This window comes from Neopsephotus bourkii, unplaced genomic scaffold (assembly GCF_033783945.1).
Source record: "Neopsephotus bourkii isolate Nb327-2 ecotype Australia unplaced genomic scaffold, CSIRO-AGI_Nbou_v1 NB_234, whole genome shotgun sequence".
In the NCBI taxonomy this organism is placed as follows: domain Eukaryota; kingdom Metazoa; phylum Chordata; class Aves; order Psittaciformes; family Psittacidae; genus Neopsephotus; species Neopsephotus bourkii.
The window spans coordinates 4,423,762-4,436,225 of record NW_026900744.1 but is presented as its reverse complement, the minus strand read 5'-3'; the positions used below and the strand labels follow the sequence as shown (position 1 = coordinate 4,436,225).

Genomic DNA, 12,464 nt, shown 5'->3' with positions numbered 1-12,464 from the left:
CGGGCGGGAGCTCTGAGCCCGTTCTGCGGGCAAAGCGGGATGCTACCCTTCCTCCCAACAAGCGCTGCCGTGATTTGGCAGCCGCTCGGGCTCTGAACCTGCCTCTCCGCCCTGCATTGGATAAATACGGCCGCCGCTCCCCGGGGGGGCTGATACCGGTGTCCGCCTGATCCCGCCGCTCGGGCGCTGCCGTGGCCGAGAGGATGAAGCTGCTTTGGCTGGGGGTGGATGTCTCCCGGGTGGTGCACCTCGCCGCCGTGTTCTGCCTGACCTGCGTGCTGCTGAAAGCCATCCAGCTGTACCGCCGGCGGCGGGAGCTGCTCAGGGCGCTGGCCGACTTCCCCGGGCACCCGACACACTGGCTCCTGGGTCACGTCCAGGAGGTAGGCAGAGAGCCGGGTCTGCGCTGCCGGGAGGGGTAATGCCGGTGGGGATGATGCTGCGGGGACTTGTCCCTGCGATCCAGGAAAATTGCTTCTCCTAGCCTCCGGGTAAGGGAAAGACTAGCATCCTCCCTCTCAACCATACACACCCCTCTCCATGCCTGTAATGCCTGGAGAGCGGCACATGCAGGCTGCTGCAAAATGCACGGTGGAAAAAGGTGGTAGCTGGTTTGCAAGTAAAGAAATATCATGTAATGTGGAGTGCGCAAGGTCATCCCAGGGTGTAAGCCCGGCATCAGTGCCAAAGCTGCTCTGCCTTGGCTCCGCCGTCACCTCTTTGCTCCTGTGACGGCCAGGACATGGCTGCTACAACGGGACACCGGTCCCAGCGTCCAGAGGCACCTTCTCTCTCTTGCCAGCTTGCATCGTCTTATGGCCAGGTGAGCCAGGTGCCCATGACTGAGCATTGATCATTTTCAGTCATGTTTATGCCATAAAACACATTCCAAGTATAGCATCTGTCACAGGGTCCACAGATCTTTGTTAAGGCTGCATTAAAGCCACGACTAACTAAGCCCACGTACATAAGCAAGCTTTCATGGCTTTCATGGTGTTGGTGACTATTCCCCGAGGTATGTGGTTGCCCACACAAATCAGCGTGTCTGCCTTGGCAAACTGATTTCCACAACTCATCAGCTACTTCACAAGAAGTAACTGAGCTGCCTGATGCAAAAGGCTTTTCATACATGCTAAAGGCTACTTAAAATCACCCTGGGCTCTGATACTGCCCTGCCCTGGCCAAATCTGTGGCACATTAAATCACTGGCACCCTGAGAAGTAGCTGGGAAACCTGGAGGAGACCTCTTAGGGCTTGCCCCAGTTTTGCTGCGCTGAACAGGACAGGCAGTCCTTTGGCAAAGTTAGCATGAAGATGGGCCAGTTCAGGGCTTTGTGGAGCTGCCAGTTAGACTTTAAAACTGCAATTAAATAAACTGTGTTCTACTGTATGTCAGTTGTGACTGTTTATCCTGGAATGGGATTTAACCATTTGTGCCAGTCCCTTGCTCCCTTCATGGTTGGGTTGTTCACGGCGTCACTTTTACCTCAGATGGTATTTTTTTAATAACTCCTGTTCTGCAAATTTAATCAATTGCTGATTAAATGCTGCTGAATTCCTCAGAGACAAACAGTTCATTGAGCCAGGGAGGAAACTGGCAGTGTGCTTGGTACATGCTGAATACAAGGTTTACACACACCTCAGAGGGAGGACCTGAGAGCTGTATTGAGAGCACTGACATTTCCTATTCTATTGATGTAAAGTGACTCGTTGCAGTTTCATTCAGGTCTATTTAATATCTCAGATATTATTTGTCGTGCTTTGGGTGGGTCTCCCAGGAATACATCACTGTTTTAAAGCATTCTTAGGTATTACTCTCTGCATATCCAAATCACTTGATAGAAATGACATTAAATATCAGGAGGGGCCACGTAGGTTGTGTCTCACTGCAGCAGCATGACTTAGTTAAAACCCAGAGTGCCAGCAGTGAGTTAGCCAAACAGACTTCCCTTGGCCACAGGAGGTGGGAAACAGAGGAGAGCAGGTTGCAGGGGGACTGTCAGTCCCTCGACAGTCCTTTTCCTGCATCTGCGCTGTGCAGGCAGCAGGAGGAGGGGAGCCAGCCTGGTTCTGACTGAGCACAGCACAGCTTCATGCTCGGGTTTCTGGTTGTGTGTTTTCTGTTTCATTTGCTATCAGCGTGTAGCCATTAAAAGCATCCATAAGTGCCTCTTCCCAGACGTTTTTAGTGTTGGATCCATTTCAAAAGCTGCATTTCAGTGTGAGATGAGGCTATTACCTTTCTTCCTTAGACACAAGTGGTGGTTATACTTTTCTTCTCAAGATCCCAAGGGGGGAAGAAGTAGAAGTGATGGTCTTTCATGCACAACCTGGTAACTGGAGCCATCGTTAAGAAGCAGGAGCTTTCCACTCCTGTTCTTCTACAGCCCATAGGACTTTAACCTTCTGCACTGGGCGTTCTTGGCAGAGCAGGTAGAGGTTATTCACCTCTGCTATCAGACAAACCCGTATGACCCTCTTCCAGTGCAGGGATGGCTCTTGATAGCACAAACCAAAGCCAGCACTCCAAAGCCAAGGTTACATGCAAAGGCTTCCAGCATTAGGACTTCTGTCAGCGAGGCTTGCTCAGCATCTCCTAATTACTTCCATTTATACCTTCTGTGATTTCTTGACAGAAGGAAGCACAAGCAGCCTTATCAAAGGGACTTTCACACATTCAAGTATTACTGAGCTAAAGTCACTGTGCCAAGCCCCATTTCTGCTGGCACTGCTGAAGGGGTGGGTGCTGGGGAAGGCTGCCACCTTTTACCCCAATACTTGATCCCTGCAACCAGAACAATTGATAGTTCTCTTTAATAAGTCAAAAATCTTGAACTTGTGCAAGAGAATTTGAACAACTTCCTATCATAAGTGATAGCTGGATGTAATTTGTCATTCTGCTGAATGTGGGAGAAACACAGGACATGCTGCAGGATATGACCCCTTGGCTCACAGGGAAGAGGGCTCAGCCTTGAGCATGGAGCTTGAATGTGCCCCCTCACAGCCCATGCAGATGCCTTGTGGCTCCTGAGCATCCTCTCCGATACAAGCCTAGCATAGGTGATTATTTGAATACAAACCATCTCCTGGGTTGAGAAACACTCACCAAACTAAAAGCTGAGCTGACATAACACCAAAGCAATTGAGCAAATATTCACTTGACTCAGTCAATACAGTGACTGTTGCTGCTTTCTGCACCAGTATGCAGATGTAATAAAGCTTCAAGCTTCGTATCAAAGCAGCAGCAGTTATGATAACCCTAGGTCACCAAAATCCTTTCCCCTGTGTATTATGGACAGAACAATTTCTGTTGAGAGAAGAATGAATTCTTACATGATTTTGTCTCTTTTCTCTGCCTCTGACTTCGTATGTTTCCACTGATCTTTTCACTTGTTCTTTGGCTCTTTCCTGTTTAATATATAACACCACTGGCTATAAAAGCAATAAAACAGTGATCACTTTTGAAGAGTCAACATGTGAGTGCTGCTGATATGAACACTGGTGCCTGTGTTACTCTTCAGAGTGCAGCTTCCAGGGACTGGAGATGAACCTTTCTGAAAGCACCAGCTCTTCATTCTCTATTAAATTGTATTCATTGAAATCAATGAAATCTTAATCTAACATTATCCTCCATACACTCCATTGGCAACTTTGGGCTTACTCTGTTGGTTTTTACTTGGACACTGGCCTTCTCCACCTAAATGGCTGGAGGAAGCTGTGGCCCAGGTTTCCTGGCCAGGAGGCATCATTCCACCGGGGCAAACACAGCAGCAATGCTGTTGGCTGCTGTGCAAGTGCTGCTGTATTTTCTCATGACTGAGGGTGCTAATTGCTCAGCCATGTGCAAGAGACAGCATATCCACATGCCACAAACCACAGATGCTGTCTGAGACAAACCTGAGTCTTCTTTGGGGTGGCCATGTCAAAAAGAGCAGATAAAGTATATGCACTGATAGGCATTACCACTGTTCTTGAGCATGCTCTCCACGGTTAGGGTCAAGTGATAAGGATAAGGAAGAATTATTTTTTATGAGGTTTAAAAGTAACATGCATCTCTACTTCTCGTCCTCTGCAAACCCCGAGGGACAACCCCTTGTTCGCCATTACCTGGTTTTGTGGTGCAGAAAGACCTTGAGCTTTTTTAAGGCAGGGTATTAGGAGATTGTTTATTTTTTTCTCTGACTCTATGTATTTTTCTTTTTGCTTCTCCACAATTAGTTTCTCAAGGAGGAAGAGGTGCTGGACAAGGTAGAGACCTGGGCACAGAAGTACCTATACGCTCACCCTGTCTGGTTCGGGAGTTTCTCAGCATTCCTGGTTATCACTGATCCTGACTATGCCAAGGCTGTGCTGTCCAGAGGAGGTGAGGAGATGATGCCTTTGGCTGTGAAGCTGATTTCCCATGACAGCCTAAACATTCACATCAAGGCAGGGTGTCACAGAGAGGCTGTGTTGCAGAAATCATCTAAAGGCAGGGAGAGATACTCCTCCTTCATGCCATGCCCTGGAGCTTCAGGCACAGGGCTGCAGGGCATAAACGGGGCCCCTCCAAATCAATGGCAAATCAAACTGCCTCAAGTGCTCCTTGAAATGTTCTTTTCTTGGTTCTTGAACCCAGCAAAGAGAAGAGAGTTGGGAGCTGTTTCATCAGCTTACAGCCCCGGTTCCTGTTGCAGAGACATATCTTTAGTGCATCGAGAAAGGTGCTGAATGATGCTGTCTGGGAGGATTAATCATTTATCCCACAGCACAGACTTTGGACTACCAATATTAATGTGTTTTGGTTTTTTTTCCCAGTCTGGGCATCCGCTTTCAATCTGTGTTTCTCACAGATGGGCCAGACAGTGTTGTTTTGTTGTGAAATACTGATGAATTCTGCAGGGATGCCACCCATTCTGCTTCCTACCCAACCAAAAGTGAGAGCCCCCAGGGAGCTTTCAGGTGCAACCAAATGGGTTGATGCTACTGCAACATTTACAACTTTATTTTGTCTTTCTTGATGATTTTTTTTTACAGATCCCAAGGATAACATCAGCTATAAATACCTTGTCCCATGGATCGGTATGTATTCCCAGGGCTTTGTCTACCAGGGATGATTTGAAGATAATCAAGAGCATGCTATAAACAAACATCATTGTGCTTATTCCTTGATGCAGTTTCAGCTAAAAGCTTCCTGAAATTATTGTTTGTTGAAAAAGGTGCTATATAATGTTGGGCAGGGCTGTGATTTGAGGAAAGAAAGCTCAAACATTAAGTCATGCTTACAAAAGAGAACCACTTACGTGTCTCCAGATAGCAGAGGGTGGTGATGGGAGAAGCTCAGGTTCACTGGAGGACTGGTGGAAGATGCATTTGCTGATCTGAACGTCTCACCTCCAGCAGTGTTAGCGTTTCCTTTTGGAGGCAGCTCTATGTGATGTCAGGGAACCCCAGAACTGATGGCAACACTTGGAAATTCTCTCTTGTAGCAGCGTAGATCTAATCATGCTCTGTGCAGGCAGAGGCTGTACTCATAGGCAGGTGAAAGCAGCCTGTTTGTGCCCAGCAAATCATGCCTTGCCTGTGTTTCCCCAGGGAACGGGTTGCTGATCTTACATGGGCCAAAATGGCATCAACATCGAAGACTCCTGACTCCGGGCTTTCATTACGACATCTTGAAGCCATACGTGGCCCTGATGGCAGAGTCTACTAATGTGATGCTGGTAGGACTCATATGATGCTCCTCTCTCTGCCCAGTTTTCTTTTCCTTGATCCTGATGGGTTAGTAGGTAAATGCTGGAGCAGTTTTCTTGATGTACCATTATTCACAACCTGGTAATTGTAGGGACAGGCTGTGTCCTGGTGGTTGAACTCTCTGAGTGACCACAAATCCCTGCCCCTGAGCTGGAAGGAATGAGCAGATTGAGCTTCCCCACAGGGACTATGTCTGTGGTATTGCTTTGGGCTCTGTGGCTAGGATTTGAGGACGCTACTGCCATCCCCAAACTGTGCATAATCTCAGTCCCAACTGCAACTTCTTTTAAGGTATTTTTTTAAATGAAGAGCTGAAATAAATAAAGGTTCATAATAAAACCCACAGAATAATACAAAGTTTGGAGCAGAGCTATACTATGACCTAAGGTTGAAGACTTATTTGCTGTTAAGATAGCCATGACTGAATGGCAATCCTTGCCTTGCCTAATACACAATGAAACCACACTATTGTTCCATCCATCAGTGCTGGTACAATGAAAACCAGTGCGAATTACAGGTGAGGGGCACCAGGCTTAGTGCACGTGGACCAGCCGGAGTCTGGGTGCTGGGTCTATTCCTTCTACTTTGCCTCCCTCCATCCAGCCTCCCCGGCAGCTCCACGTGGATCCTGGCTGTCCTCCCTACCACTGCTCCAGGGAGCAGGGTTCTGGAGAGCCAAGACAGCTCCTGCAATGCATACAAGTGCCTGGCAGTTTGTAATTCCTTGCAGACCACGCAAAGGAGCTACTGCTGGAACTCGAGCCACCAGGTGGCAATCGTGGCATGTGCTAAGGACCTAAGTCTGTCGGGAAAGAACACGGATGTGACTGTGTTCCTCCATCTCCACCCTTTCTCAGCTTTTAAGTCCACTGATTCCTTACATCAGCGAAGGGACAGAGGATTCAACATCATTTCATGTCTGCCAGGCAAGAGAGACACTATTATAGTCTCTTTAGGGATCCCCTATGGGAAGAGTTGAGCAAGAGCTCATATGTTATATGCTGGAAAAAGACAGTGGCAGAGAGATTGTGGGATGGAGGAAAAACCTTGGTCAGAAGTTTGTCTTAGGCACCAAAGTCACACGTACTTGAAGACAGACTTGGGGAAGCCCAGTGCCGACAGATGCTGCTCTTGTGTGGGAACACACTCTACCCTAAGAAAGACATTGGTAACATGCTTCATCACCCAGCAAAGTGCCTGTCCTGGGCTTCTCCAGGCTGCTCTTGCCCCAGGGTAGGGTGAACGAGGGCTCACCACTGCTAGGATTCCAGAACAGCAGCTACCTGAGGCAACTGCTGTATTAACCATCCTGCTCTTGGCTTCCCTTCTCCAGGATTTTGATGGCAACTAAGAGATCCTCTTCTATTTTCTTCTCTGGGATGTATCCATAGCTGAGCACTCATGTAACCAGCGAGTGACTGCAGATCATGCATAACTGTTCTTTGCATTCTAATTTCTGTCTCCTTTGTGCCCTAGGATAAATGGGAACAACTGATCACAGATGGAAAACCGGTGGAGCTCTTTGAGCATGTCAGCTTGATGACCCTTGACAGCATCATGAAATGTGCCTTCAGTTGTCACAGCAACTGCCAGACCAACAGGTAGGTGCTGGCTGCCCCAAACCCTGACAGACACTTTTGCAGCTCAGGAGGACAATGGGCAAATCACTTGTCATGATGCTTCCAAATGTACAAACTTCCACCGTTCTTTTCCCTCCAGGAAAAACACCTACATCCAGGCTGTCTATGACATGTGCCAAATGGTAGACCAGCGCCTCCGCATCTTCCCCTACCACAATGATATCATTTACTGGCTCAGCCCCCATGGATTTCGGTTCAGGAAGTACTGCCAGCTTGCTCATGACCACACAGGTATTCCCTACCTTCATCCTCTCCTAAAGCTTTAGAACTGAGGGATGGCTGACCAGAGGCAGTCAAGCTACCTCCTTGCCCATGCAGTGATTCTGCTCAGAGCTGGGATCCAAGCAGAGCATCCGCTTGCAGCGGTGGTCTGATACGGGCATAAAGCCAGGGGTCTTACAGCTTCTGGGTTATCAAACTGGACTAATGGAGGAATTCCTGCCTGGGAATGCTCCTGTTAAATAACCAGAGATCAGTGAGACAAGGGATGGTCACTGCCTGCACTACCAATCTCAGGTGCCCATCTCCTGTCCCTGCTGAACCTTTAACTCTTTCTTCCCCAGACAGGGTGATCCGTGAGCGAAAGGAGTCCCTTAAAGATGAACAGGAGTTTGAAAAGATCCAGAATAAGAGGCATTTGGACTTCTTGGACATTCTGCTGTGTGCCAAAGTGAGTGGTGAGGAGTGGGTGTGCAGCAGGGTGCAGAAGCTGGTCAGTCTTTGCAGGGGTGCCACAAACCACAAGAGACCCTCAGGACTGCACAAGCCATTAAAACAAACTATCCCAGTCCTGTCCAGTTGAAGAGGGGCCAAGGTGATCCAGTTTCCCATCACTGAAGTGCTTGGTAGCCTTTGTTGGGGAATACAACCCACAGAGGGATTTCATAGTTGTGGTGATTTAATATGGGGGGGGATAAAGAGCCTTTTACGTGAAGGAAAGGGGGCTCTGAATTCAGTCTAAACAGAGACTGATTTTGTTTAGATGTATCTCAGGGTCTTCACTTCCTTCACAATAGCTGAAAGAATATTAATTTTTATATATAATAGGGATATTAATTTTTAGATACATATATGGGCCACTATATATGTCATATTATCTGTATTATCTGTTCTCTGTTACCATGTTATGTATTATTTATTGTATATATTACTTTCGTATATGAGTCGCTGAAAGTGTCTCTGACCTGTTAGGATGAGAACGGATCTGGGCTGTCTGATGAGGACCTGCGTGCTGAGGTGGACACATTCATGTTTGAGGGCCATGATACCACAGCCAGTGGCATCTCCTGGCTCTTGTACTGCCTGGCGTCACATCCCGAGCACCAGGCACGGTGCCGGGAGGAGATCCAGGGGATCCTGGGAGAACGGGAGACGCTTCAGTGGTAAGGTTGCACCTCAGCTGGTAACTTTTCCCCCATCGCTGCCACTTCTAAGTGAGCAGTGTATTCGAGGCTCGAAAGCTGGGGTGCTGAATGTTACTGCGTGTACAGGGACTTCATGGGACAGAGCAGATAGTGCATCCTTCAGCTAAATCTGCCTCCCTGCCCTTCAGGGGTTGTATACCAGGGCAGACACAAGAAAGACCACCCTAGACCATGAGGAACATGCTAGAATCTGTGCCAAGACCTGGCCCACTAGCGTTGCTCCTTGCTCTCTCCTATTTTCTCACCACAGGACATTGTCATAGCAACTCTTCACCTTTTGCTATAGCTTTTCACTTGTCCTTGTTCAGAGCTTGTTAAGGTTGTTCAGAGGTGGTGTGGAGTCCCTGGCTTGTAGCAGGTCGTGGCTGGATGTTGTGGATCGCTCTGTACTCCCCCCAGGGGGGTCTTGCTATGGGGCTTATGGCCACGGGACAAGGGGCCTCCTGGCGCAGGGCAGCAGGGGTGCATGGGGCTCAGCCTTCCTCTGTCCTGGCAGGGAGGACCTGGGCAAGATGACTTACAGCACCATGTGCATCAAGGAGAGCCTTCGCCTTTATCCACCAGTGCCTGGTGTGTCCCGGCAGCTCAGCAAACCCATCACCTTCCCTGATGGTCGCACCTTGCCAGAAGGTCTGTAAATCCCATTCCTGCTTCATAGAACTGTGCTCTTGGACATCATCCATGTCCTTGCTGCCTGCTGCAGAGCAAAGGTGACAGCCCTATCTCTGTGACCTGCTCCTCACTGCCCAGATGTTCACATAGGGCTGTGCAGATGTTGGCATCTCACTGACAGACTGGGCTGTACAGCAGCATCCCTGTGGCACCTTTCCTGCCATTATCACTGTAAGGCAGCTTTGCGTATGTCAAAAGCCCCTTCTCTTTCCGACCAAGCACAGGATCATAGCTTACTCATTTTGGTGAGGGGGGGACAGAGGTTGATTCCATCCCAGCTTGTGGTGCGGGAGTTGTCTTGTGCTGCTGTTTTCCTTCTCTGATTTGGCATACAAGTGGGGAGTTTTGGTAGAGGGATGATGTGCCTACAGTCCCAGTGCCTTCCTCATTTCCACTGCTTGGCTACTTACAACTAAATAAATGGAAAACGTTTAGTTTTCTCTGAAGCCAGTGACAAAACCCTCATAGGTTTCCAGCTGACAGATAAGACCACAGTGATTTAGATAGACCATTGTGTGAGCACACTGCAACCTTCCCTTTAGTTTCTTTGTCACTGAGCCCTTTTCTCCTCCTCAATTGCTTTACAGGCACCATCACCGCAATAAGCATTTATCTCATGCACAGAAACGCTGCAGTCTGGAAAGACCCTTTGGTGAGTTTTCTTTTCCCTTCCTAATAACTTTTCCTCTTTATGCTGTGCCTCTTCCAGTGCCCCCTTCACCTGTTAGCAGGAGAGCAGAGCTCCCCTTGCTCCCAAACATCTTTGCCCACAGGAATCATGCTGAGAAGTGACTGTCTTGTGTTAGTCTCGACCAACTGCGGCACAGGCTGGTCAGACAGCAGCATTAGGGATGGGTGCTGCCCAAACAGTACAACAAAGTACTCCAAAGAGCTTGTAGTAATAAGCAAAAAGATGGGGTTTTGCTCAGCCTAAAGGTGGAGGATTGCATCCTGGCTCCTTGTTTTCACCATATCTATGTCTGGTTTATTTTGGCAGCACCATTGCCAGGCTCAGTGGAAAGCAGGGAAGTCTGGTGTGTGAGCTTCAGTCCATCTCAAAATGAATCCTCTCTCCAATGGGGTTGTTCAGAAATGATGGGGTGTCACTTGTCTGAAGATTCCAGTCAGTGCTTTGTTCCTTGAATAATCACTTTTTCTTGCTGCATATTCCTCATTTCCAGGTGTTTGACCCAATGCGGTTTTCCCCAGAGAACGTCTCTGGCAGGCACTCTCATGCCTTTCTGCCTTTTTCTGCTGGAATGAGGTAAAGTGTATTGAATGCTGAAGGAGTAGTGGGGAGAGAAAGCATGCCTCCCTGGAGACTGCTCAGCCTGAGATGTCTGTGCTGCTGCTGTAACTGCTATGGGGAAGCACTCACAGAATGCTCTCAGAGCCCACCGCCTGAAGTCCTGGCCCCGCAGCGTTGAACAGTTCACAAGCATATAACAAGCGTTTGTGCCATAGAAGGGTTCTGATACCAGCAGACACAATGGGAAAGCAACATTGCCAGGCCCCTCATGGGAACAGGGAACCGGGTCCCAAAGCTGTGGAGCACCCTGCTGGCTTCATGCAGGAAGCCTGCAACATCCTGGGCTTACCTGCTCTCCTCCTCTCCTTGATGCAGAGACCCTGTCCCACCTCCCTGCCCTTGATTCTCTCAAAGAGCTCAGCCCATGCCCTTGCTTTTGCTACCCAAAACACTGTCCGGTGCCCCCAGAGCTGCAGAGGGGAAGGGCTGTATTCTGGTGTGAGAGAGCTGGGATCTGGGAATGTCTGAGGTGCTCTGTTTTACCCCAGGAACTGCATTGGGCAGCAGTTTGCCATGAACGAGATGAAGGTGGCGCTGGCCCTGACCCTGCTCCGCTTTCAGCTCTCGCCTGATCCTGCCAACCCTCCCTACAAAATACCTCAGATCATTCTTCGCTCCAAGAACGGGATTCACCTGTATCTGAAGAAAGTCCACTGATGCTGGAAAGCATCCCGTCTCTGGTGGAGGGAGGGACAACGTTTCTCTGGGGCTAAAGGTGCAGGGCAGGATTTGGGGATGAAGATTTCTGATTTCTGTGCCTCTTCTACCAGCTGAAAACCCTTTTCAGCCTGGGCCCAGCTACCCTGGATGGCCTTGCACAGACCCATTGCCATCGGCTCTGTGAGCACCAATCTCAGTGCAGCCGTGCATGGCTGTCCCCTTGCCCTGCTGTAAGGGAAGGTCCCACCAGCTTCCTCCTTACCAAATCCTGCCTTTGCACTCATGTCCTGGCCGAATCCATAACTGTTCCCAGCCCTGCACCATTGTCAGCACCTTCCTCAGTGCCTAGGGGTCAGCCCTCCTCTCCTGCGGCAGGGACAGCCTGTGGCAGACCTCTGTCTCTCTTTTCACACTCAATCTGACTGTTTTGTTGAAAACACTGGTGCCAGTTTGGGCTCAGAAATTCTGCCTAAACTGCAAAATACTCTGTAATTTTTGTGTTAATAAACTAATAATTATTCCTGTAACAGCAGCTGCCTCCGTTTTTGTTGCTGACATTTGCTCGCTTCATCACAAACAGAGTAAAACCCCTTTAGATACTGGAGACTGAGAGAAAACCCATGAGGGGCAAGAGGCAACCCTGGGGGTGTCTGACCAGGCCCCTGCCCATGGGTCTCCAGGTACAGCCAACAGAGCATCTCTTTCCATAGAATCATAGAATAGTTAGGGTTGGAAAGAACCTTAAGATCATCCAGTTCCAACCCCCTGCCACGGGCAGGGACACCTCACACTAAACCATGCCACCCAAAGCTTCGTCCAGCCTGGCCTTGAACACTGCCAGGGATGGAGCATTCACAACTTCCCTGGGCAACCCATTCCAGTGCCTCACCACCCTCACAGTAAAGAACTTCTTCCTTATATCCAGTCTAAACTTCTCCTGTTTAAGTTTGAACCTGTTACCCCTTGTCCTGTCACTACAGTCCCTAATGAAGAGTCCCTCCCCAGCATCCCTATAGGCCCCCTTCA

At 49.0% G+C, this 12,464-nt stretch overlaps 1 protein-coding gene across 1 annotated transcript; it reads left to right on the top strand.

Moving 5' to 3' along the window:
* Positions 1-112: 112 nt before the first annotated feature.
* Positions 113-11,965, top strand: LOC133207761 (cytochrome P450 4B1-like). The gene is made up of 12 exons (XM_061344886.1): positions 113-383; positions 4,219-4,363; positions 5,017-5,061; positions 5,575-5,702; positions 7,210-7,334; positions 7,453-7,604; positions 7,937-8,043; positions 8,565-8,755; positions 9,294-9,427; positions 10,057-10,121; positions 10,651-10,733; positions 11,267-11,965. The coding sequence occupies exons 1-12, from the start codon at positions 204-206 to the stop codon at positions 11,433-11,435; spliced, it is 1,524 nt and encodes a 507-aa protein (XP_061200870.1). The 5' UTR covers positions 113-203; the 3' UTR covers positions 11,436-11,965.
* The last annotated feature ends 499 nt before the right edge of the window (positions 11,966-12,464 follow it).

Coding starts and splice junctions, on each gene's coding strand:
- LOC133207761 (XM_061344886.1), top strand. CDS start 204: ATGAAGCTGCTTTGGCTGGGGGTGGATGTCTCCCGGGTGGTGCACCTC. Junction 7,605..7,936: donor GCTTGCTCATGACCACACAG/GTATTCCCTACC, acceptor TTTCTTCCCCAG/ACAGGGTGATCCGTGAGCGA. Junction 8,044..8,564: donor ACATTCTGCTGTGTGCCAAA/GTGAGTGGTGAG, acceptor CTGACCTGTTAG/GATGAGAACGGATCTGGGCT.